This window comes from Elephantulus edwardii, unplaced genomic scaffold (genome assembly GCF_000299155.1).
Source record: "Elephantulus edwardii isolate Elephantulus edwardi_28Jun2011 unplaced genomic scaffold, EleEdw1.0 scaffold00116, whole genome shotgun sequence".
Taxonomy (NCBI): Eukaryota; Metazoa; Chordata; class Mammalia; order Macroscelidea; family Macroscelididae; genus Elephantulus; species Elephantulus edwardii.
The window spans coordinates 5,002,487-5,029,451 of NW_006399866.1; the positions used below are offsets into that span (position 1 = coordinate 5,002,487).

The 26,965-nt window shown below is 42.5% G+C and overlaps 1 protein-coding gene across 1 annotated transcript in view; it reads right to left on the reverse strand.

The window, feature by feature from the left end:
* Positions 1-323: 323 nt before the first annotated feature.
* Positions 324-26,965, reverse strand: part of STXBP1 (syntaxin binding protein 1) — a 32,748-nt gene continuing 6,106 nt past the window's right edge. The window contains exons 3-18 of the mRNA XM_006892535.1: positions 25,590-25,666; positions 24,501-24,579; positions 23,284-23,387; positions 21,030-21,178; positions 19,819-19,903; positions 18,684-18,814; positions 16,919-17,026; positions 15,786-15,846; positions 14,211-14,276; positions 13,298-13,378; positions 11,082-11,220; positions 10,231-10,340; positions 8,923-9,024; positions 7,204-7,289; positions 2,252-2,406; positions 324-450 (exon numbers count right to left, since the gene is read on the reverse strand). Coding sequence (XP_006892597.1) covers positions 341-450; positions 2,252-2,406; positions 7,204-7,289; positions 8,923-9,024; positions 10,231-10,340; positions 11,082-11,220; positions 13,298-13,378; positions 14,211-14,276; positions 15,786-15,846; positions 16,919-17,026; positions 18,684-18,814; positions 19,819-19,903; positions 21,030-21,178; positions 23,284-23,387; positions 24,501-24,579; positions 25,590-25,666 — 1,643 coding nt within the window. The 3' untranslated portion in view covers positions 324-340. The remainder of the gene's footprint in view (positions 451-2,251; positions 2,407-7,203; positions 7,290-8,922; positions 9,025-10,230; positions 10,341-11,081; positions 11,221-13,297; positions 13,379-14,210; positions 14,277-15,785; positions 15,847-16,918; positions 17,027-18,683; positions 18,815-19,818; positions 19,904-21,029; positions 21,179-23,283; positions 23,388-24,500; positions 24,580-25,589; positions 25,667-26,965) is intronic.

Here is a 26,965-nt window from a genome sequence, read left to right on the forward strand (position 1 = left end):
CCTCTGAGGACTGTTCATAGCAGTTACCCTTGTCAGCTTCAAACTCAGCAGCCTGCAGCTATCTGACTGAGCAGCAGGTAACCCAAGGCATGAGTGAGCTGGCAAGTCGGAGCCCAGAGGGTTCATGGCAGAGTTTGTGAAGGCAGCACTGGACACATTTTCAATCGGCGTTAAGAACTGCAAGCATTTTTCTCATTAAAAGGAAAAAAGAAATCAAATAAATAATAAACTAAAAAGGGAAAAAGAAAGAAAAAGAGTGACGGAATAATCAAAGAAAACCCTTCCGAGGAGAAGAGTTTCTTTTCTGTAATAAGCTGCTTTTACTTTGTTTCTTTGGCTCTCACTCCATTGTTGGAGCCTGATCCTCAAAAGATACCCTAGAGGACTCCCTGAAGTCGGGGTGTCTCAGGTCCATGAGAAATTTGGTGGGAGTAAGAATATGAGTAGAACCTGCGGGAGAACAGAGGCCAGCTGACTGCTTGAACAAAGGTACGTTATAGAAACATGCCAATTTAGGCCTACATTTTGCACAGCCAGTGAGGGATGAGAAAGTGCGGCACCCACACACGTGCACACACGCGGACACACGCACACAGAGGCAGCTCACGTGGCGGGCATGCAGGAGGTAGGTGAGGGGGCAGTGGACATGGACTGTCGGTGTGAGGCCTCTCTGTGGATCTGCATGGGCAACTTTATATCCTCCCGGTATCCATCCTCCCAGTAGGGACCCACAAGTCAGGCCAAAGGTGAAGAGGGACATTTACACCCCAAGGCCTTGCCATGACAGTGTCTGTCCAGGGAAGCTGTGTTTGAGCCCAGAATTATCTGAAAACATTCATGCAACACACATATGCAAGCAGGGAGCAGAGAGCTTTATCACCAGGGCCCACAGAACAAAAAGGAGAAAGTGGTGAGCATACAGGGGAGTTCGGAAGCTTGGAGAGAAGGGACGCATGATCTCCCCACGGGACGTGCTATCAAGAAGGTGGGGCTGGCAGTGTCAGGTCCATCCTGATGGACCAGGATCACCTATGTGGATTGGTCTGTAGAATCTGCTCAGTCTGATAGATTGGGGGGACACAGTGACATGGTTACCCCAGATCTGAGTTTCTAAAACTGGCACTTCATATTAAGATGACTGTTTCTGAGACGTGTGCGTACCTATTTGGGTTGGGAGTGGGGAGAGCAGTCAGGGAATTATTCTCAGCTGGGGCCAGCTCAGGATTTAACAGTCTGTTGGAATGGCCTGTGGAGAAATCTTTGGGGGGCATTGGATTGCCAACCTTCCCAGGAGGTAGGAAGCACACTGTCAAGAGGGATACCCAAAGTCCTGGCCTCCCACCCGGGAGCATGACAGCATTCCCGTTGAGGGCAGGAGTGTCAGGGGAAAGGGCAGAGCATGGCCAGCACTGTATGTGCTGACGGCCTCTGCAGGTCAGTGTCAATGTCAGAGGCACTCGTGGCAGATACAACCCCATTTTGTTAAGGGCAAGATGGAACAGAAAGGAAGATTTTTCTCCATTCACTCTTCCTGCTCCAGTTCTAAAAATTGTGAGAGCTCTTAGAAGCTTATTTTCAAAAAAGAGAGAGGGATTAGAAATCTCCTCTTCCTTCATTAACACATTCCTAGAAGTTGAAGTTGCTTCTTCTCTTTTGGAATGTCAATGGGAAATAGCAGAGAGTGAGCTCAGAAAGTGGTAGGAAATGGTCAGAAGAACTGAGCCCAGCAGTCAGGCCAAAGTACTTTAGGCCATAACTCCCTGCTATTGTGTCTGTCCATCTCCAACTGACAGGCAAGGGAGCCTAATCATTGAGCATCTCTAGACATAAGGCTTAAAGGTAGGGAACTGAAACTGAAAAATCTCATCTAAGTAAGGCCTAGCTCAAGGCTCTAGAATGGTATATCAACCCCACTGTGTTGAAACTGCAGCTTGGAGAGGCTGAGTCACTAGCTTTGGGTGACACTGTATGGCAGTGGCAGAGCACAAATCTGAGCCTGGGCCTGCTGAACTCTATGATGGGGTACTCCTGCCTTGTAATGTTGCTACTCAGCAAGACACATGATGCAGAGACGGGACATGGGGAAGGAACTCTGTGCTCCTTAGCATCTGCTGCCCACAAACATTTATCTAGAGACTTAAGTTTTGCAGGGCAATGGAGAACTGAGGACAGAATGAAACACCAAAGCATGGAATGGAGTCAAAGTGCAATAAAGCAGCCCCTTCCCTCTAGAAAACTCCCCTCTACTCACCTATTAGCACTTCCCACTTTCCATTGGCTTGAGTCACCTCATAAGCACAACGCATCTCATTCAAGCTCACGCCCCCAAGGATGAAAATAATGAGGCGGGGGCCACTGCGGTACTCCCCTGGGGCCTTATTCTTATGCCAGTGTCCATAGCGAGCACTGAGAGAGCAGGAGGGAAAGAGAGATTGACTAATTATGCTTATGTGTACTGACTGTAATTTTCCCCCCTCTCATTGTTGCATATTTTCTCCCCTCTCCAGCCCACCCTGCAATGCACCTCTTCCAGATTGTTTTCATATATATATTCATAATATAGTCCATTTAGACAGTTCTTCCCTTTATCTGTTCTAATGCAGTGTTCATTATCTATTCACCCTTTCCCCATTTCCTGCCTAACCTCCACATGTCTGTCATATTTTATAACAGCAGTGTTATGCAGTCTTTATCCTTTTGTGACCGAAATATTTCACGTTGCATAATGTTCTCAAGGCTCCCTCATGTTGTGTAATGTTTTAATATTACTTATTTTTCAGTGCTGTGTAGTATTCCATTGTGTGGATATACAATGGTTTTTTTAACCATTTATTTATTGATGGGCACTTGGGTTGTTTCCATCTCTTTGCTATTGTGAATAATGCAGTAGTATACATGGGTGTGCATACATATGTTTGAATCGTGGCTCTGGTTTCTTTAGGGTATATTCCCAATAGTAGAATATACTGCAGAATCAAATGGTATTTCTATTTCCAATTTTTAAAAAAATTTTATTATTTTTGTGTGAGTGTACCGTCAAATCAGATCTGACTGGTACAGGAGGAGATTGTCCCTCCTTCCCCGGCAGAGCATCTGGTGGATTTGAACCGTGCGCCTCTGGGATTGTAGTTGCAGCTCCTTACCACTAGGCCACCAGAGCTCCCCCATTTCCAATTTTTTGAGACAGCACCAGACCACCTTAGATAGAGGTTGCGCCATTTTACATTCCCACCAGCAATGAGTAAGATTCCAATCTCTCCACAACCTCACCAGCATTTGTTGTTTGTGGCGCTGTTGAACTTTGCCATTGTTGCTGGCATGAGATGGAATATTTCATAGTTGTTTTGAGTAGTTATCACTTTAGACTTCAGTGATTTCCTCAAAAAGAGTTGTTAAGTATTATCAAAAGCAGACATTTGAAAAAAAAAAAAAGAGTTGTTCTGTGCCATCGAGTTGCCTGTGACCCACAGCAACCCTATGTACAGCAGCTTTGAACCCTGCCCACTTGAATCCTGAGCCACTCTCACTAATTCTGACACACCAATCCCCACTGCCCCAGATACTATGTCAATACATCTCGGGGTTTTCCTCTCCTGTGCTGTCCTTCCATCCTTTCAAGCATGATGTTCTTCTCCAAGGACCAGTCTCTCCTGGCCATGTGCCCAAAGTATGTGAGATAAAGCTTCAAAATCCTAGCCTCCAAAAAGAAACTTGATCTTACCCTCTCAGGACAGACCTATTTGTTTTCTTGGCAGTCCCTGTTATGTTCAAAATTCTTCTCTAGCACCACAGTCCAAAGACATTAATTCTGTCACCCTTAGTAATTTTCCAGCTCTCTGATGCATAGCAAATAATTGCAAAGACCATGGGCTGGATTAGGCGCACCTGTCTCTAGACTGACATCATTGCTTTTAAAAAAAGAGTAGATGTGCAATAAACGTAGAGTGAACTGAGCAGCAATGCAAATTATCAAGTAATATAGCTGCTAGACAAGGAGATCCTAAACAGGCACAGTGGTTCAAGTACTGAGCTGCTAACCAAAGGTCAGCAGTTTGATCCCACCAGCTGGCGCACAGGCAGTTTGCTTCCATACAGATAGACAGCCTTAGAAACTCAATGGGACAGTCCTACACCATAGTGTGGTGTTCCTATGAGTCAGAGTCAACTTGACAGCAGGGAGATTGGCTTTGGGTGGTTGCCAGAAGAGGAATTACCAAGTGGCTGATTGTAACCTTGTTACTCTCAGTGACACATGTGAACAGCAGAATGAGTCAGCTGTAGAATTTAAACATCATGCCTTGGTGTCAGTCCCAGTATAGACTTAGAAATGTGAAGGCTTCTAAGCTTGTCTGAGACACTATGCAGGCACAGAGCAGTGATGACAGAGTTGAAGAACTAAAACTCTAAGGAATGATGTATTTATTCATTGAACTCATACCCACTGGATGCCACACATGGGCCAGGCCCTGCTCTACACATAGGGGGCAGACTGGAAGGACAGCCAGCCCACGCTCACCAAGAGTCCACATTTAATTGGAGCAGGCAGGGGCAAGTGGAAGTGGGGAGAAGGAAGCTGTTCCCAATCGGGGCTATGATGGAGTAGAGCGCTGTGGGGACGAACATAGGGAAACCATCAAATCCTATCCACAGCATCACTGAAGAAGGTTTCCCAGGAGAGGTGACAGTGAGATGGCTTCTGAAGGACACTCAGGAGTAGCCAGTGAAGAAGAGCAGTTAGTGGTGGTGCAGTTCCTCAGGCGCTGCTCTCTGGCCCTGCACTTTCCACAGGTCTTTACTTTGACTCCAAAACCATGAATGATGGGTCACCTCCAGGTTAAGAAAATCAGAACGATAAAATGACTACTGAACTGAAGCAAAGGGAGCTAGCCAGTAAACAGCAGGTGTCCTCTGGATGATGAAGGGCTTGACCCTTCATCCTGAGTTAACCCAGCAAACCCAACTTGCTGGCATCAAGCTGATCCCAACTCCTACTGATGCTCCATCAGGTTTCTGGGACTGTATATCTTCTTGGGAGGAGACTGCCGGTCTTCCTCTTGCACAGCAGCTTGGAGATTTGAACCTCTGACTTTCTAGTTAGCAGCACAACACATAATACATTTTGCTACCAGAGCTCCACTCTTAAGATAGAAGTGAAGTTGCTTTCTAAATTCAAAGGGCACTGTGGGAACTATTGGGCCAAGAAAGAGGTTTTCCAGCAGTTTCCCTGGGTAATTACTTGATAATCTTTTATCATCTACCAGCTTGGCGGTGGTATTACTTGGAATTCTGTTCTGTGCTGTCAGTCCTCAGGCTCAGCCCTAGGAAACAGTCTTAAGGCAAAAACAGAATGGAGGGACAAGAGAGATGAAGAATGGGAAGAGGATGAGAAGAGAGAGACAGACATTTACATCATAAAGGGTATTAATCCTGGGAGCCATGTATCACACCAGTGTCACAGGCTGCCTTCTCCTGTGCCATAGGAGCTGGCCTCTCCACTGTCCCAAACTTGTGCTCAGCCTTGACTGTTCTCAGGAACCAAGAAAAGCTCCTACTGTCAAAGGAAAACAGAGCGGCATGTGGCTCTGAGGTACAGTGGCCCCCCTCCCTCAGGAAACAGATACTAGCACAGGGCATGAAGCACACACACAGACGAGCTGAGAAAGCGTCTGGAGGAAAATGTCCCTCCATGCACGGTAGTGTCCCAGGGCCTGGAACATGGAGATGTCAGATAGAAAGCACATAGGAGAGGTTTCTGGATGAGTTCTGCAGGGAGAGCAAGAGGGAGTGCTTTTCAGAACACACCTGCAAGACAGCAACCTGAGGAAGACACAGCACAGGAGAATCTGAGGACAGAATAATGGGTCCTTGTCTGCTTACATCTCAAAACTGTAAAATGCTTAAGTAGGACCAGTACATAACAGAAGCCCAGTGAATGCGAGACACACATTTCTATCTCCACTCGTATTAAGAATGAGTCTGAGGATGGGACTCTGCAGACAGTGCTCTTATCGTCTTCTCATTTCCTGACACTTACTTTTCCTGAGTTGGCCCAGCTCACAGTGAACTGATGGCAACAGAACGAGAGTGTGCCAGCCTCTTTTTTGCAGATCCTCTGTTTTATCAAGTAAGATGTCAGGATCTGTTCTAGGCTCTGAGAACAAGGCAGCAAACAAACCAGACACAAACCCGTGCCTTCAAGGAGATGACATTCTAAGTGGGAGAATGGATGATAAACAAGGCAAGATAAATATAAACAGAACACTAGAGGGTGGTGCATTCTGTGGAGAGAGAGAAGGGACATACAAGTGTTGGAGAGAAAAGCTGCCGCTGTTTTTGGTTTGGGGTGTTTTGGTTTTGGTGGTCACAGTTGATGAGATAAAATGCACTCCTTTAAAGTACACAAATCAATCTTGGAACAGTTCTTTCACTTCAGAAAGAAACCCCTTATCCTTGGCAGGCACTTCCACTGCTTCACTGCTCCAGCCTCTGGCAGTAACTAATCTACCTGTGTAGATCTCTCTCTTCTGGACAGTTCATTATATATGGAATCATATAGTAACTGGATTCTTGTTTTGGCTTCTTTCACTTGGCATAATAGTTTCACGGTTCATCCACACTGTAGCATTTATCAGAACTTCATTTTTTTCCACAGTCAAATATGGTTCCATTGTAAGAATAGACCACATGTACACATAAACCGTATGTGGATATACCACATAAACCATGCTTAGCCATTCTATTGAGGGACATCTGGATGGTTTCCACCTTTTGATTATTAAGAATAATGCTCTATAAACATTAATTTACTGTAATTTTCAATAGGATGGCTCAGGAAGGTCTGATAGGGTTAACACTTGGTTAAAGATCTCAAGGAGATGAAGAGGTGTTCACATGTGAGGACAGATAATTTAAGGAAAAAGGGAAATGTAAGTGTAAAGGTCCTGAGGCCAAGTGGGCATGAAATGTTCAAGAAAAAGAGGGGAGACCAGTGGTGACTGAGGTGGTGTAACTGAAAGTATTAAATCAGAGGGTGAGGGGCCTCGTGATCTGTGAGAGACCTGGCCTGCACTCTGGGTGGGATAAGACACTGTGGAGGGATCCTGAGAGAACATTCCATCTCACAGTGAGACTGCAACACTGCTGAAATACAACCAGCGATGGCCCGACATCTGACCCCACCTCTGCCCAGGGATGTCCACGTACCTGACAGCAGTGGTACTGAAAGAGGCAGAGGAGCGGGTAGAGATATAAGGGTAGTGCTTGGTATCAAGTTTGTCCTCAATAGTGTCCTAGAAAGAAGAGCGAGACAGATATTAGGCCTATCATCTGTTTAAAAAGGGCTGACAAGATTATTTGAATAACTAGTCAGCAAACAACATAGTCAGGTTTGCAACAACCAGGGTCCTGCATCCCTGCTGCCAGGTGCCTGGTGCAGAGCTCGGCACAGATGAGGGGTTCAACATGAAATGAGCGGGCAGGTTGGCTCTTAAAGAAAAATTTAGATATTGCATTCATTTCTTTGTTTCTCTTCCAATTTAATATTTTTCTCCCTTTTTTACAACCTAAGTGAGGTTATAAATGTTGCATGTTGCATTTTGCCCAATAAGTTCTTGTCACTAGCCTACAGCATTGCAGGAACAGGGCATGCAGAGAAAGCTTTATACAGTTTTTAAGGGCTTAATTATCTTGTGAGTGGGTTCCAACTATCCACCTTCTTGCTGCTGAGAAATCTACACTCTTCCTAACAGTTACCATGTTTTGTCAAGGAGCTGGATGGAGAAGGAGGTAGAAAAGTGAAGTAGAGAATCAAGGAGTGGGTGAGACCAAGGAGCTGGCTTTATCTGCTCTAGCAAGCCATGGAATTAGTTTCTAGGTGTTGTATGCCCACCCATCCTTTGGGTTCGTGGTTTTAAACATAGGAAGCTGATTCTCTATATACATATACAACACAGCAGAAATAATTGGGCTTCCATTCTAGCCTGCCATAAATCAATCAGAAATCATAGGCAATACGTTTGTTTCCCAGAGTTAAATTGGGATTTGGCCAGATTATCTCCAGGTCCAACTGCAAAAAAATAAAAGTGGTGCAGACTGGATGCAAGGGTCTCTCAACCTAAAAGAGAGGAGGTGTGGGCTACTACAGGACTGCTTGCTGTAAGGCACATTTCTCAATCAGCACACTATGAATCCCTGGTATGCGCAGGGCCCTGTGCCGGGAGATGTCAGGTGAGGGGACAGGATACATTGTGACATATGTTCATGCAGAGACTCCCTGAGAGATCCACTGATACAGGTGTTCAGAGGAGGCTGCTGTGGTGCTGCCAGATAAGAGGGGCAGTAGACAGAAATGAGGAGCCCTGATGGTGATTTTGAAGGAAGGCAGGACTTAAGTGAAAAGGCTGTAATATTCCAGGTGAAGGACCGCACTTAAACACAAGAACAGATAAAAAAGCTGTTTGGCAGCCCCTGGCTGGTTGGCCTGGATGGCTGGGGAAGGGAAGCAGTTAGAGAAGAAGGGGTTGGACCTATAAAGGAGTCAAGACCTCTGTGTAAGGAGGGGACAGCATGCTATTCATCTGATCTGTGACATCGGGATGTGCTGCTTTGGAGATAGGGGTTACCATCAATGGGTGTCTATAGTATAGGACTAAATCTTCAAAGGCATGGTCATGGGTCTTGGCTTCTGCACTTGGTAGTCTCTTGAAGCTACTCTGCATAAAACACTCAGGACAAGCTGTGCGTTCATTCACACAAAGACTGAAAGAGCCCAGAAGACAGGATGCAAATCCTCAAAGAAGAAAACCTTGGGAGGTCACTGACACTTCGAGCAGGGCACAGACACTAGGATGGATCAGCCGTAGGTGAAGGACCTGTGTCCTGGCTCTCTGACACCATGGCCCGCCACACTTTGTCCTCACTGACCTCCATGATATCTTTAATAATCGGGGTCCATCGTGACAGCTGGTAGGTCTGCTCACTAATACGCTCCTTCCGCTCCGGCTTGCTCCTGCGACGCAAAGTAGACTGAACGCAAACACACAAAATTAGTCCTAGTTGGGAACCACCTGGGAATGAGTGGACACTTGGGAAAGGGTCTCCTGAGGACTCTCATCAGAGCCAGCAATGGCAGAGTGTAACAAATGCACAAGGTTTCCCCTACAATTGCCCAAACGTGTCCCTTTTAGGAACCTGGAACAAACTTGGTTCTTTAAAATTATGAAAAAAGTCAAGAACAGGTCAGATATTTAAGTGCCATTTAATAACAATAAAAAATAATTTGGTGTCTAATATAGGAGAACATATGACTCTGGGTATGGTGTCACTGATTCTTAACAGCCTGGTTTGTACTCAATGAATCATCTCCATTCTCCTTTTGACCTTTTGTATGAACAAAGGTTTCAAACACTGAGCCGCTACCAAGTACAGGTCTGTAGCCTGGTGGCTCTGGAACAAAGCTTTCATCTTTAGGATTCTAAAACAGTGTATTTGCAACTCAAGCTTTATTATTACCACTCTGTAAACTGACTCCTAGAAGCAAGTTCACAGTGCAGGGATCTTATAAGTGAGGGTCCCAGCACAGTGCTCGCAACGACTGCTCAGGCCTCTACCTCGAGTCCTGGCATTGCCAGCTTCCTTCTAGAGACCTCTGTATGATCTCCACCTCCCAAACAACCCACCTTGACTGTGTTCTGTGTCACCACCAGAGATGGGTAGGTGGTAAAATTGGCTGACTCTTACGGGTTCTATTCTCGTCCCAAAAGACGTTGTGTCTCAGGTCCCCAGAGGCAAAGCCAGTGTGGTCAGAGGGATGTGTGTTCCTACCATGATTTGCTTCTGAGCACCACTGAGCTTTAAAGACTTGCATGTCTCGACTTCCCGCTTCTTACCTCTACCTTCATGAATCCTGATTATATTTGTTTTCTAATTCTGGAGGCTGAGTGTGGGTTATGTGTACATCATAAACTGTCTTTTGGTTTATTTCTTTTTTTTTCACTTGTTGTGTACCATTGAATCGGATCCGACTGGCATAGGAGGAGACTGCCCCTCATTCTCCAGCGGAGCATCTGGAGGATTCAAACTGCGTGCCTTCAGGATTGCAGCGCAGCTTCTTGCCACTAGAACACCAGAGCTCCCTTATAAATTGTCTTAAAGAAGTCAGAGCACAGACAGATAAGACATGCCAGTCTCTTCTCTGCCTCTCCCACACAGAAAGCTGAGAGAAGCCCTTACGTCAGTGACGATGGGCACGCCGAGGTGGGCCATGTTGGTGATGATCTCACTATCCTCGGGGGGAATCTGGGCGTGCTGGATCAGTTTGTTCAGGTTTTCCTCAGTGATGCCTGAGAGGACAGAAACAGCCAGTCAGCCAACCCAACCTCAGCACACAGGACCATCGGAAATGGGTTGGGCTTTTGGCTCGATGATGCCCCCTCTCCTCTGCAGGATCAGTGGAAACTATTGTCTGCCATATCAACTTGACTGAAAGATGAGTACAAAATGAGGATTGGGATTCTAAGGTAGAAAGTTTGTCTAAAGTTGAAAAATTAACGAGAAAATACAAGTTCCAAATCCTCCAGGTCCTACGTCTTCTCTAACCACTCTTTCCTTGTCTGTGACCATTAGCAACTGCCCCTTTATGATCGAGATTATCTCTCCCTACCTGGCAAAGTCATACTGGGTCAAAAGAATCTCAGCACCCATTATTCACACAGTGACTATGATATGGATTACTTACAGCCATAGATTAAAAGATAAAATTGAAAAATATCTAGCAGGTATTGTCCTAAAAAGTTTCTGTGCTGTCAGTTCTCCCTTTTCGCCCCAGTCCTGCCCTCTTCTCTGTTTTCCATACCAACTATTAACTAGAATTACTGTGATTTACTCAGGCCCTAGTTGTGACCAATCTGCTACATTATATTTCCAAAAGTGTAAAAGGCCCCTAGAGTTGTCTTATGTAATGTCCTCTTCTTCCTCTTTCCATGCCTGTTAGACTACTTTTCCATTTTATTTCTGTCTCCTAGTGTCTTCATTTAATGCAAAGAAAGGGTCCACTTTCTCCTCTACAATCCCACCATTCCTACCATTCTTCAAAAAGATGTAGAGAAGGATGATGCGGATTTTGTCATAAGTGGTGACATTTGCATCCAGCAGGATGGGAACGATGGCTCTCATGGGGTCTTTGATCTTCTCCCCTTCAGCATCAGTACCCATGGCCAGGTCCTACAGAAAACACACCTTTTTGGCCCCATTTCTAGAGACAGTGGGTATTTGGAGACAATCAGAAAACTGGTGACTCACAAACATTTAAGATTTGTAGCTTTAAACAGGTATGTCCACTTTCCCAAAGCCATTGTCATTGGATTAGTGTAGCTAGTGTTATTTTTTAAAGCGTTAGTGAGAGCTAATGAAAGTTCCAGAGTTTCACTTCCCAAAAACCTAAACCACAATGATTTGCCACTTTATTTAAAGGTGAACTAATCTCTTTAGGTGGACATACTGAAGTTCCTCAGGTAAAAATGCCATGTTGTTAGATCCTCCAGAGGTACAGAAAGTCCCACTGAGGAATCAGGTTTAAAGCGCTCTGATATTTTAAGGCACCTTTGGCCTGGCTAGAGTTCTTCATTCTGCTTCTGAGGTTTTAATTACTCTAGCAAGCATCTCTTTTAAATATCTTCCTACTACTTTTCTCAGGAGAAAGAGGAGGAAATCCCCCAAACTAAAACAAACAAATAAACAAAAAAACTCTAATTCCCAAACCTGCAAAACTAAAGGAAGGAGAAGGGCTGACAATAGAACTGAAGGTGAAAGAGTGAAGTAAGCCAATCTTACAGGATGACACCACTTTCTGAGTCAACAAGGTCAGAGCTATTCTTGACAAGCCAGAGGAAGCAGCATACTATTCTCAACAAACTGAGAAACCATTTGTGATTGCTCTCAGACACACAGCTACAACTTCTGTTGTAGTTTTTCTGAAGGTTGCCTTTTTCCCCCTAAGATTCCAAGAGTCCATAAAAAAAAAATTATGATCTCAAGTTCATGGTTTTCCCATTCTGGGTTAGAGGAAGGCTGGACATCTCTCTTAAACCTTTCACCTCTCAATCCTATTGCCAGACTTTGCATATGCCTGGCCACCAGGAACTGATTCTGTTTACTGTTATCTAGACACCAAATTAATTGTAACTCGAGTGGGACAGAGCACTGATATCTAGTCAGAACGGATTCACAGCTGACCATCTGGTGCTTGTAAACTGAATGGGGAGGAGAATGTTTATCTTTTTCCTGAGAAGCCGCTGATGGACTGAACTGCTGGAGACACACAGCCTCTGGGTTAGCAGTGCAACTCCTGGTGGATTACACACCAGGTCTCCCTTCAATGTCATTAGTTACTGTTAAGTCCTTTGAAAAAGTTTACAATCAGAAGCATATTACTCTTAAATGCATTGTAACTGATCTAGGGACAGCCTGCTTTCTGAAAGGTCAACTTCTTTAGACAGGGCATTTTGTGTTTGCCAAAATGACCTGTGAAAGTGATGCCTCTTATCAAGATGGCTTTTTTTTAGATAAATAGTGATATATGACAGGCCTTATAAAATCAGGCTAAGGCTATTACATTGAACAAGATGATTTAAATCTTAGCTTCCCACTGAAAACTTGAATTTATTTTTTCTTTTCTGTAAAAAGACAGCTATACCTAATGTTTCAGAATCTTCTAATATCCCTCTCTCCCACAGGAGCTGACCCACAGTTTAATGTTTTGTTCCTATTGTAGAATGCAGTGAGAGGATTAGTAGCTACATACAACATCCCTGAAAAATGTGTCAGCACTGTTATTTCCATTTTGAAGATGAGGAAAATAAAGCAGAGAGAAATGTGCACATCAAATAAATCAGTAGGAGAGAATTAAAATCACAATTCATACTAAAAGTTGAGAGTTTTGGATCAGTAGGATCTTGAGGTTTTCTGATTGCTAGGTATCCACAGCTGTTCTGGCCATGGCAAGATGAAAACACACTCAGAATACAAAATCTATCCAACCCGGCTACTGTGAGGCTCAGAAGTGCACAACTATCTCTTCAGGCATTCCAGGGAAAACAGAGCCTTCAGAAAGAGTCAACATGCACAACTCAAAGAGCACAGCATTCCAAATCAATCTATTCCCTACCATTGGGAGTGGAATGGCATTGAACTTTTCCATCTCTACTTCCTAGAATTCTGCAGGATGTTTAAGGCCAGAGGGTTATAATTCAGCAGAAGAAAAGACACAGCAGAAGCTTTTCCATGGAGGGTAAAGTCTTACCTGCTCAACTCTGCAGAGTTTATCTACAGTGCCTTGGTAATGCTTCATACAGTCCTCAGCAAGGTGCAGGTGAGTGGAGTACTAGGAAAAATAATGAGATTCAAAAAACAGAAATTAGTTTCTAATTCATGCATCATTTATTGAGCAGCTACTATGTACGAAACACTGGTAGACATTAAGGAGTAGTCTTTAGCCTCAAAAGGAGATAAATGTGTACACATAGTGGAAAATGTGTCAAAAGTGAATAAAAGCCACATTTTAGAAAAATTAAGAGGAAAGAGAAGTAATATCTAGGGAAGGGTGGATGATTTTCCAATATAACCTTAAACTCCTAGATACTCTTCCCCTCAGGAAGTGCAGCTCAATTTCTTTCTCCTTGAATTGGGTTGCATTTAGTGTGGAGGAAGCATGGAGGTTTGACATCTGAGATGAGGACATTAAAGGCACTGTGACCTTCCTGCCTGTGCATACTTGCTCTCAGCACTTGCTCTGACCATGCCATGTGGACACTCAAGCAGCCTATGGAGAGACCTGCATGGTCAGAAATGGAGGCATTTTACTAAGAGCAAACTAGGAAGGATAAAGAGAGAAAAAGATGAATAGGAGAAAAGAAAGGGATGAAATAAGCTGCCTATCCCAACTTTTCATTCGTTCTTAATAAAAATGAAAGATAACTAAAAATCTGTGGGTTTCAATGAGTGAGTGAGGTTTTGAGAAGTCTTTTTGAGGTAGCTTATATTCATAGTTCCAAATCTATTCTTTTGTTTGGTTTTTTAAAATTGTGATTTTTAACGAAAATTTACTGAAAGTGAGCTTTCATTTATTCAGTGTTGCACATTTTCCTCCCTCCCTCTCCCTTCTTTGTCCCCCAGTTCACCTGGCAATGCAAATCTATCATTTTGGATCACTATACCTTGCTGAGCTCTTTCTGGTACTGGGGCATCTTCTTTAGCATCTGAGACAGGTCCCGCATAGTGGTCTACAAAATAGGAAGGCACACGGTCTCACTCCAAAGGCACTGCTCTAAAATGACTGTACAGGAGTGCTGGGAAAAGATGGATATCTTGAGTGTACGCTGCCTAACTCAATGAATCTACTCAACACAAGATCATGTGGGTATAGAATTCCAGGTCCCTGACTCAAAACATTCATTCATTCAAATAGCACAGTCATATCATACATGGGGAAATGAACTCTGAAATCTACAAATGTTTTATTTATTAGACTATAACGTTACTGAAAGCATAACACTGGCTAGGAATAAAGGTTTTTTCCTCCTATATGCTGCTTTTCTGCACACTCAGCCCAAGTAATCTTAGCATGAAGCTCACTTCCCATCAAGGCAGAAAGGTGTTCTGGGCTCTACAGGGAGAAGGCTGGACTCTGAATGCTGCCTGGTGGAACAGAAACATTTACTTTCCAGTTGTGTGATTCACCTAATCCTGTTCTTTACTCAGCTAAACAGAGTGAACTGTCACTATATGACAGGCACATTTAGGTGCTATAAACACAAGGCAAAACGAAGAAATTTCTGCTTTCATGCATCTTAACACTTAGCAGAAGTGCCAAATGAGCAAGCCACTACAGTATTGTGGCCTCAGTACGTGGCTGTAGGACTTACAGCAAGAGCATTTAAAGTCTAATAGGTTATCAGGGAAGGCTGGGAAATTATGCCTAAAGCAAAGAACTTAGACTTAATAAGGAAAAAGCTAGAGGCAAGAGCACCCTGGCATGGTGGGGAATAGGGCGGCAGACAAGGAGGAGGCAAAGGTGAGGCTACAGGGAGAGCTGGAGGACCTGATGATCGAGGTCCTGGAAGGAATATTCATGAATTATACTTTAGAGTTTTAGGAAGTCACTAAATGATGTTTATAAATTTTTTTATTTTTAAATATAAAATGGTTTTAATGGGGTTCTGGTGGCATAATTCATGACGTGCTGTGCTGCTAACTGGAAAATGGCTCAATCTACTAGCTGCTCCTTAGAATAAAGATGGGTAGTCTCCTCTCAGAAGGACTTATGACTTTAGAAACCTGAAGGAGGGTCATTATGAGCTATAATCATTGCAGTATCAACAGAGTTTTGTTTCATGCAGAGAAATAACTCAGAGTGACATTTTAGAAAGCACATGTCTCTTGGCTAAAATAAGATGCAACCTCTGATAATATCACAAAAAGAGAGATATAGTAAGTTATGCGTTTTTAATTTTACTCTAAGCTTAAAAAAGGTTTCACAGATATTCTGACTTAAATGAATAATAATCCAAAGAGCAACTATTAAGCCTCGGAATGTGAAAAAGAAGCTCTTTTAAATATCAAAAGACAAGGACTCTAGATTTGAAATCAGATAAGGCAAAAATAACATTAAATGAAGATAGGCACATGAACTCCCTAATCCCTAGTCCTGGACTGAGGAGGCATCCTCTCTGCTGCTAGAGAGAAAGAGCATAGATTTGCTTACAGGGCATCTGAGTCACACACAGGTTTACCTTCTCTCCAGTATTCATTCTCTTGCTGGAAGAAAAATCTTTGAGCGAACGGGTGACCTCCCTGCAAAATAGAAGGGAACAGCCAAGTGTCAAGGCAGCATCACGTGCCTCTAGAGAGCCACTATACACATAATGCCGTGTTCTTCCTTTCGGAATACATGGTGGTTATTTTCTTGCCAGTGAAGTACACATCTAAAGTGATTTTCTATGAGAAAAATCTACATCATTTTCCTAATATTCTAAACTAGTGATCTCCAAAGTGCAGTGTACCAGATGATTGCGGGAGAAGAAAATATAAGAATAGTTGTTTTACAATATTCTTTTCATATTTATCTATGAATTATGAAACACAATACATGTATTAATATTACAAGATTATAAGAAATCACACATTTTATTAATAAATACTAGAAATGTGGGTCAACTGTCTTTAAAATTAAGTGATCAAAAAGGTCTGGAGACCATTCTCCTAAACAATAAAACCACTTAAGATTCTCGCTCTTTCTTGGGAATTTCACAAAGATGTCACTAACTCAATGCAAAAGCAGAATTGTCATTTATGGTATGTAGGCCTTAGAACAATGTTCTTGGTACTAGAATAATTTGGAAGCATTATCAGAGTAATATACAGTTCAGTATAAAATAATAGCTCTTGCTCAGAAATTTTAGGAAAAGAAGATGAAATACCAGGTATAGAAAAGTATATAGTGAGGTCTTTTTTTTTTGGTACCATCAAATCAGATCTGACTGGTACAGGAGGTGATTTTTCCTCCTTCTCCAGCAGAGCATCTGGTGGATTTGAACCGTGCACCTCTGAGATTGCAGTTGCAGCTTCTTGCCACTAGGCCACCAGAGCTCGCCTATAGTGAGGTCTTTTACTGGAATAAAATGGCTTTCAGCATATAAAGCATTTTGCTGAGAATTCTATAAATGCTCCCAAGAATCTAAAAATAACCCCAGTATATACTGAATTTTCCAACCTGGTATAACTCAAATTCAGAGAACAGAGGGATGCCTATTCCTACACCAAGACCATATATTCATCTACTGAAGCAGTTCAGAGCAAGCAGATCATCAACAAGGCCAGGGGATAACGGTTCAAGCCCTGAAGCAGCAGGGAAAGGCGTTCTTACTGGGACACCTCGGCAATGTGCTTGTGGCGCAGGGTTATCCAGAGGTCGTCGTCCTCGTCCAGCAGCACTTCTTTGACCCTCGCCTCTCCAATGCCACTGGTCTCATACCTGGAGAGGACATGAGACTCAGAGAATGCTGTCTCCACAAAATTCACCTGTTCCTCTGTTTATAAAGAGGAAGCTCACAGTGCTCAGCAGATGATATTTATTTATATGAATGATTCCACAATAAGCCACCTGACCCTTTGAAGGTTATTCAAGTCTGCTGTACCAGCACTAAAGGGCAACTTCTTGGGCAGGGAGAGACTGAAAATCCTAATCAAAGTCAACTAATTTGAAATTTTGTTTAAGATCTTCAATGTTGGTTAATATAAGTGCCCCAAGAGTCACACAATACAGAGCAGGATCAGGTTTCCAGTGAAATAATAGGGAGCTATGGTGGCTTAGTGGTAGTAAAGAACTGCACTGCCAACCAAAAGGTCTAGTGAAACCATAAAATCTACTAATGCCCAGTTGATTCCGACTCATAGTGACAACAAGATTAAGGCAGAGTAGTTGTTGATGATTGCCGTTGAGTCGAGCATGACTCATATTGACCCTATGAACAAAATGCCTGAAGCCTTTCTATAACTAACGACATTTATCAAAGTTCATAGAATTTCCAGAGGCATGTTGTTTAGGAAGTGGATACTGAACTTTCCCATCATCTTTATGGAAGCATATTGCTTCATTTATCCTGCATGTAGCAGCTGGTGAGTTTGAACCACTGACCCTTCAGTTAGCAGCTGAGTAATTTAACCACCCCACCACTAAAGCTCATATTTTTCCCTTGGTGGAAAGGAACAAGATACCATCAACAAGGACATGGTGCCAAATGCAGTAAAGGAGCTCTGGTAGCCTTGAGGGTAAGGAGCAGCAATGTCAATCCAAAAGGCCTCTTTCACAGTTCAAATCCACCAACTATTCTGCAGGAGAAAGATGGGCAACCTCTCCTCTCAGGCAACTTCCAGCCTCTGAAAACCTGCAGGCAGCTCAGCTAGTAGTGGGTTGCGACTTGGTACATAACAACAACAAATCCAGTAAAATCTGGAACAGTTCAGGATGCATATAAAGCAGAAAGCTGTCAGAGAAGGGTGATTCAATTATTTGCCTTGAATAGGGAACATTAGAAAAGCAGTAAGATTGTACCCTGCCAAAGGTAGAAAACCTGTGAGACAAGTAAAAAGCAGCTGTGGTCCTCATAGATTTTACTGTAGCTTCAGCAGCTACTTCCATCACAGACTCAGTATATTTTCCACGTGAAATCACTATGATCTAGATGAAGGAAAGAGTGAAAAGTCCTGGAAAAGGAAGAACTGAGGTTCATTCATATTTTTCAGAAAGCACTCTTTAAAGTTAATAATACAAAACAAATGACATGAGAACAGTGCATCATACCCCAGTATCTGTAATTAAGATGAACTGTAAGTAAAGGAACAAAGGGAGGGAAACCCAACATGTAACATATGCAAGCAGCTTTGGACTGATGTGAATGGAATCAAGCAGGAGCTGAAGACGGAAGTTCTTGCTCCTTCCACAAATGGATTTCTGACTGGAAATACCATGCAGATTTGGGGAGCTCACAGAAAAGTGTGCAGACTGATGGTGAATACTAACAATTTATCTGCTTTCCCTTGGATTAAAAATGTCCTTTTCAAAGTAGAGAGCTTTCTGGCTCATTTCCAAAGACAGGCAGCATCTCAGAGGTCTGTAACTCTATACTTACTTGTACACATCATTTTCAATAGGCAGCAGGTCATAACTCATGGCCTGGAAAGTGAGCTCATGAAGTACAGGGGAGCTGGGGTCAAAGCCTCGGTCCAGGATCAGGAGCTGGGAGCGTGCCTTGTCTGGGCCCTGGAAAGGAAACAAGGAGCTGCTTTCAAAGCCACAGTGCACAGCCCTGGCTCCTCCACTTAGTGTAGCTCACTTGTAAGAGGAGGGAACAGGAAGTCAGCTTGGAGGGACAAAACTACCAGAACAGCATTGAACTCACTGCTCAACAAAAACCATGTTAGAATCCCATGTTTCTGTTTTATGACAAGGGTCCTTTGAAGCAGACAGTAAACTGGCTAGGACCCCAAGTGAGGTGGAGAGACCTGCCTGACTTCAGTTACAAATAAACTGACCAGCCAGCCTAATTTGCCTGGGGCTGTGGGGTATCCCAGGACAGGGCTTTAAGTTTTAAAACCAAGATAATACACGGTTCGAATCCACCAGATGCTCTGCCGGGGAAGGAGGGACAATCTCCTCCTGTACCAGTCAGATCTGATTTGATGGTACACTCACACAAAAATAATAAAATAAAAATAAAAAAAATTTAAAAAAAAAACCAAGATAATAATGAAAACGGTCTGTATCTTGATTGTAGTAGCTATGTGAATCCATGCATACATAGAATTTATAAAAAAATGTAAGATGTGGGGAGGGATTGTATAACAATGAAAGAATTTTTCTTTTACTTTTCAAAGAGAAGAGCGAATTGCGGGGAAGGGGTGGGCAGGAGGAAAAGTGCAACAATGAATGAATGGAAATCCGAAGTCTTTGTAAACTTTCATTAAAATTAATAAAAAAATGCATGAAAAAATTGCTCAAGAACAGCCATCCTCCATATATGAATGCAGTAAACACTACTGAAATCGGAGTTTGGTCTATAGATTATCAAAGTTACTTTTCTGGTTTTGATATTATATTATTTTTTGTTTTTCTGGTTTTTTTTTCATGCTAAAACTGGGAAAGACCCAGGCAAGCACAGATGAACTGGTCATCCTGGAAGAGAGTCTGAGCAGCCATCCCCCAGACTGTCACACAAACACTATGGTCAGCTGACAAGAAAACACGTGGTCTAAATCCAGACTTACCTCCCCCATAGTTGGGTCATCAGCTTTATAGGCATCGAGCTTGTCCTGGATTAGCTGAGCCAGCAAGGCATTGTCTTTGTATTCCCTGACAAAGGAGAGGTGATGAACAGTGAACTGTCAGGTGCCCAAATGATGGTGCTGATTGCCCCATCAAGAGAAGGAAGGAGAGGAGTTCTGGTGGCATAGTGGCAAGAATCTGTACTGCAATCCCAGAGGTACCCAGTTCAAATCCACCAGAGAAGGAGGGACAATTTCTTCCTGTACCAGTCAGATCTGATTTGACGGTACATGCACAAAAAATAATAATAAAAAGATAAAAAAAAAGAGAAGGAAGGCAGAACAATGCAAAGAGTCACAAGGAGGGCTTCAAATCAGTTTTTTCTAGGTGGACACCCTCCTGAGAATTTGTATTTCCACTCCACAGATACAGAATCAGAATTTACATTTCAATAAGATATTCACCTGGTTCTTGATTCTCACCTGGTTCTTGATTCTCTCAAAACAAAGGGCCCTCACCCTACTTGTAAGTGTGTATTTTCCTAAGGCGCTGGTCTCATGGGGCCTCTCTGTTTGTGTGCATATCGTACCTACTCTCCCAAATCAGGGTCCTTCTAAAGATGTGAAAGCAAGGGCTGTGTCTTCAGCTTTATGTCGTCTCTAGTACTTTGCAGAGAGCAAGGAAGTGATTAATGAACAACTTCATAGAAGCTGAGGAATACATGCTTTGCAGAATTTTTCTCTGATTTTGGTTTTATTTTTGAATTATCTGCCACAAAGTTATTTTCTTTTTCAAACAACATAAAAAAAATTAAAAATATAAGGGTCATATTTATTTATTCAATAAGTGAATGCATATATTTTATATTTTCCTATATGTCTATTATTTTTCACAATAAAAAAAGAATGGCTAGATCATGAATCCTGCATTAGAACAGATGAGGAGAACTGTCTGAAAGGATTAGGCATTATATGTACGACAACAATCTGGAATAAGGGGTGGGTTGAGTCGGGGGAAATGTTCAACAATGAAGAAAAACCACCAAAACCCAAACAACCCCCCCCCCCCAAACATTGCAAGAATAATTTTAAATGACAGAATTTCAACGTTTGACCCTCTTGAGACAGCTGCCAGAGGAACCTTAGGGCTGAGGACATGGCAAGAAAGACACTGAATGGAATGCGATTCAGCACACACTGGGGAGCTGCCTTACCCCCGATACCGCACAGCAGGGTACTCCTTCAGGGTGGCACACAGAGTTGCGATCTGCTCTGCCAGACGTTCCAGTATAGGATTTTTCATCTGAGCCTTGTGTGGACTGTAGAAGCTTTGGAAAGAATCAGCAGAGTCCAAAGAATACACCTGAGGAAGGGAAATATATATATATATATATATATATATATATACAGTATTTACATTAAAAATGGTAGACCGTCACTTCTGTCCCTGGTAGTGAATCTAAAGAACATTCTTTCCTTTATTCTACAAATACGTGCTCAGGGCCTATGTCCCAGGCACTATGCTAAACAGACAGCTGGGAGCTAGCTATTAGTGAGCAAAACACACACACATCGTCCATCCATCCATGTCCTCGAGGAGCTTGCAAGAGAGTAGAAGAAAGTGGACAGTAGGTGTAACAGAAAAGTAGATTTCATGGTATGAAAGTTGGTTAAGTGTAAGAAGAAATAACAGAAAAAAAGGGCAGAGAGAATGGTAGGCCTCAGTTAGAGGGGGAGGTTTAAGCTAAGAGTTGGGGCATAGGGGGTGGTTTCCTCACCAGCAGGGGGCCTCCCATGTGGAGAAGACGGAGAAAACCAAGGCCCTCCACTGTGAGTGTGCCTACAGTGTCTGATAAAGCAGGTCTGATGGGGGTGCTGCAAGGAGAATAGGGTAAGAGGGGCTAGATAATGACTATTGATTGCATTGGAACAGATGAAGAAAAGAACTGTTTAAAAGGAATATATGATTAGGCACTGTACGTACACAGCCCAGAATAAGAGGTACATCACTGCAGAGAGGACTGAGGCGAGGAGAGGGAGAGGTAGGTAATTGTGCAATAATGAATGTTTCTGTTGTTGTTGTTGTATACTGTTGAACTGGATCTAACTGGCACAGGAGGAGATTGCCCCTCCTGCGGTGCATCTGGTGGTTTCAAATAGCATGCCTTCGGGTTTGCTTATGAATGAATATTTTTTAAAAAATGAACTGGGGGACGGGGAAAGGAAGGAGGGAGGTAAAATATGCAATAATGAATGAATGACAACACTAACTTCTCTGTAAACGTTTGTTAAAATCACAATTAAAATAAAATTTTATTTAAAAACAGAACAAAAAAAACCAACTATGAGGAGGCCTGAAGTAAGACTGTGACTGTGGGCCAATAAAGAGCTTTTTTACGGATTTAATAATATCCTCTCCTCACTAGCATGTGCTAAGTACTTTCCTTTCTCTTCCTTTTTCTGGGGTGTGTGGAAATTTAAAATGTCTCCTGAGGCTACTTATTCTACCAGCTATTCTCTTAGAATCTCATTAATGTAAATAATCTAGATCTTCTAGAAAATGTGAGGTTTGGAAAAAGGCATGCTCATTACTTGCTCACACAGAGACAAAAATGTACTGTTTGTTGGTAGGGAATATATGCTTTAGGTCAAATGAGAAAGGAAAGAGTTTGCCTTTAAGCATTTTTTTCCATCTCTCCTTGTCTTAAGCATAGGAACACCTCACTCCTACCCTATGCCCAGAAGCTGATATACAAAGATCCAGTGTGCCATATTCACCTTTTATTTCCACTAAATGCATCAGAGTGTTGCTGTTTTGGTTTCTTTGTTGAAAAAAAAAAACCCAAAACCACACTTTAACAAACCTTAAAATAATAAAGTATTAATTGTATGTATTCTCTCAAAATGGCTTTTGCCTTTACTGGTTTAAGAACTTTGTTTTTTTCCAAGGGGACAATTCTGCACTTGGCTTTTGGCACAGAAAGTGTTACTGGCTAATGACGAAGGCCACCATCTGTTCTTGCAGCACATGACATGCTGAGGTTATCTCTATAGAAAAACAGTCTCCTTTGCAGCAGATGGGTGTTGTCTGATCCCTTCCCCTCTTCTCTTATGCTCTTTTCAGAATGGCTTCTTTTTGGTAACATTCAAGGAGCCAGCCAATAGGCGGGGACACTGTAAGCAAGGATGAAACGCACATGAAGGAAGACACAAGGGCTGAAAAACATTCATAAATAATCAGAGAATGGAGGGGAGCGTTGCCGTGGGGTAGAACGCTGAGGGTAGATCCCTGTTTCCATGACATACACTCAGCACGTCACTCAGCACACTTGGAACATGATTCCAGCCCTCCCTCTCTTGCTCTCTTTTGTAAACCCCTCCCCTCGCCCCACCACTTCTGAGAATTTGCTTCCTTCCTGATAAGAATAGGATGCGGATTTTCTCTGGGTGCCTTATACTCAGACTTACCTGGGATTCGTATGGGAGAAATGCAATGTTGATTTCCGTCAGAGTTTTGATGACCTTGGCTGCTCGAGATTTCACCAGTTCATTAAACAGGGCATCTGGACAAGCTGCAAGGATGACAACAACACTCGGTTTTTCTGCTCACTTAAGAGTCGGGCCAAGGCTGTGTGCATAGTCTGTGGATGATGTTTTATAAGGATTTTCAAAAGGCAACTAGAAAGTTCATCCCACCAGTACCTCTAGGGAGTAGGAGGAATGTAAAATTCCCCTTAAGACCTTGAACACATTACACAGAAACAGTAACAGAGAAACATTTAGATATTGAGATCCATTGTCTGATACCAAGGAACTAAAAACACCAAATCAAAACAATAACATATAAAACCCCAAAGAGACAGAGAAATGAAAAGGCCTGTAATAAAAACCAAATGCCACACATCTTACGTGGTTATAGAGATAAAAATAAGAAAAATAAAACCACAGGGAAACATGATGTCCAGACTCTCTAAGGAAGTTAGCAGCCAGGAGGCCCACTCGGTGGTGGTGTCTATTTCTAATGACCCTCCTAGGCTCAACAGATGGCTCTAGGCTCCCCAAAACCTGTTATCACTTTACTTTTGGTAATCCTGTCTAACTGATGTCTTTGTTCTCCATTTGCAAATACTATAATAGAAACCTTCCCAAGAATTTTCCATTTTCTCTGTGGTGAGTTGTGAGGGTTGTTTTTCTTTTTTCCAAGAGAGAGACACTCCTTATAAAACTATCATCCTCAACTAGCCAGGTCTACGCATCTCTCTTTGTTACTAACAAAGATGAATGAAAATGCCGTGCATAAAAACGTCATGAAAAAACCCCAAATCTAGGACAAGTACACTGGCTTGATCTGGTATAAAGACTATCAGATTGGAATATCTTTGCAGCTGGCAAACTGATACAAATATCCTACAGTTCATAGTGGTAACTTGTAAGTCCTTAGTAGAGGAGGTTCTTGGTGTGGTATTTTTCATCATGAAGGATGATGTGACCTAGTAGGTTTGTACCAGGGTTTTTGTTTTCTGTTTGTCTTTTGTCTCATGTAATTTAACTTCTGAAGAGAAAAAAGCAGAACCATATGGCAACAACCCATTTTTTCCCCTACTGATCTGACTTGGTTTGAGGTCAGCCTTCTGGTTAGGAATGCTAACTTTAGGCGGAGAGGAAAAAACTTACATCATACTTACAATCAGTGAAGAAGACATGAGCAGCCCGATATTTAGCAGTCGGTGGGTCTTTAAAGTCACTGATGAGGGAGTGGACAGACTACAGAAAAGGGGGGAAAAGGGACTGAATCCAGTTCTATAGGCAAATGGAACCAATTCCTGAAAAGAGTATTTGAAACTGGCTTTATGCTAATTGCACAAGACAGGAGGGGATTTTTGATAATTCTAATACTACTCATGTTAGCGCGTAACTTAGTCCTGAGGACTCAAAGTCAATACTGTCAAAGTTCAGATTAATTAAGGCCTGCTCTGCTCACTCCACAACACCAATACCAGTTCTCTGAGGCCACAAGAACTCAGGTTCCCTAAAAATAGAACTACAAAAGAGGAAAACTTGTCAGAAATCTTCCAGGAGATTCATACTGATGAAATCTGGCAACTCAGATGCATCTAAAAGAGCCCATATGTGTGCCAATTTTAAAAAGTGAAAAAAAAAAAAATTGAGAACTGAGGGAATTTATATTGATTAAAAAAACAAACAAACAAACAAACAAACCTTGAACTATCATCCAAAAGCAAGGATGTGAACATTGATTGGGTGCTGGTTTGCACCAATTAGCTGTTTAAAAAAAAATGAATAAGAGTTTTATGTTCTGTAAATTTACCTCTATAAAAAATTAGGAGACAACTGGATAAGTATTAACACTAACTGGATGCTGGTGAAATAAATCTGAAAGTGCAAAATATCAAAGTTCTAGACAGGCTCACTATAAATCACAGGCAACTCAACAGCACTTAACAATAATAACAGAAGCTGTGGACTGCTAATCAGTGGATCTACTAACTGGAGAGGGCAATGCCAAGAGGGTAAACTAGAAGGATCCAGGTTCACAGGAAGGGACTCCAGCTTTCTACACAAATGCTTTTTTCCAGGAACTTTAACAACCCCACACTCCTAGCAACACCTGGCCCTCCCCTCCCTGTCTGCAGATTCTATGTTTAAATAGAGCAGTGCATTAAATGTGTGCTTAACCTAAAAATGTCAAACACTCTGTCTCAGAAGCTGGCATGCTAACTTGAGCCAATACTCTACTCTGTTGGAAGATTTACCTTTTCAGAAGGAGTGATGAGATAAACAGCTTCCAAGCTGGGAAGTGGTTCTCTGCGCTTGTTGATATCTTCCACAACTAGAGAATGATAAAAAAGCCCATAGTGAAGAGACGATAAGTGGTAATCATAAAACTAAAACCAAGGTAAGCAGGCTACCCTCAGAGTGAAGAACAGAAATCTTCAGCAGGAGGCAAAATTTCCTCAGAGCACTCACATTCCTAGGATGTGAACTCCAGCCTCACAATGTTCATGATGCTGGAAATCCTGAAATTGTATCACTCTGTTAACTCTATGTGTCACTGCTCCTGTGCAGAGGACTTAAGCAACAAAACAAAAAACATTGCTTAAGAAGTATTCCTAAACATTTGGCTTTTCACTCCAAATAATGTTCAAATTAATTTAAAATGCCTCATTCATTTACATTTTTTGTTGTTAGATGCCACTGAGTCAAGCACAACTCACAGCGACCCTGCGAACAAAAGATCTGAACCTAGTCCTATCCTGCACTGTCCTCACACTTCCTCACACACAAGAGCCCTTTGCAGTAGTCAATCTACCTGGTTGAAGGTCTTCCTCTCTTTCACTGACCCTCCACCCTTCCCAATATCATGTCCCTCTCGAAGGAATAGCATCTCCTAGAAATATGTCCAAAATATGTGAGGTGAAGCCTCATCATTCTTGCCTCCAAGGAGCACTCTGGCTGCACTCTCTCCAAGACATTATCTGTTTGTTCTCTTGGCCATCCATGGAATGTTCAGTGCTCTTCTCCAGCACCACAGCTCAAAGCATCAATTCTTTTTCTGTCATCCTTATTCATTGGGCAGGTCTTGGATGCATAGCTAGTAACTGGAAAGACCACTGCCTGAATCAGACACGACTTAGTCCTCAAACTGACATCACTACTCCTCAATAATTTAGAAAGGTTCCTAACTGCAGATTTTCCCATTGCAATGCATCTCCTTATTTCCTGACTGCTAGTACCAAGGCCATTAATTGTGGATCCAAGCAAGATGAAGATGCTGACAGTTTTAACCTCTCCATCCATCATAACACTGCCTATTGGTCCAGTGATAAGAATCTTTGTTTTCTTGATATTGAGAAACAATCCATACTGAAGGCTGCAGTCCTTGATCTTCTGCAACAGGTGCTGCAAATCCTCTTCACTTTCAGCAAGTAAGGTTGTGTCATCTGCATGACGCAGGTTATTGATGAGCCTCCTTCCAATTCTGATGCCACATTCCTCTTCATAGAGTCTAGGTTCTCAGATAATTTGCTCAGTAGATAGACTGAACAGGTATGGAGGCAGAATACACAGTACAGGTGGTTTAAAAATTCTGAATTTCAATAGTCAATTACATATCCTTTAAAAAAGTGTT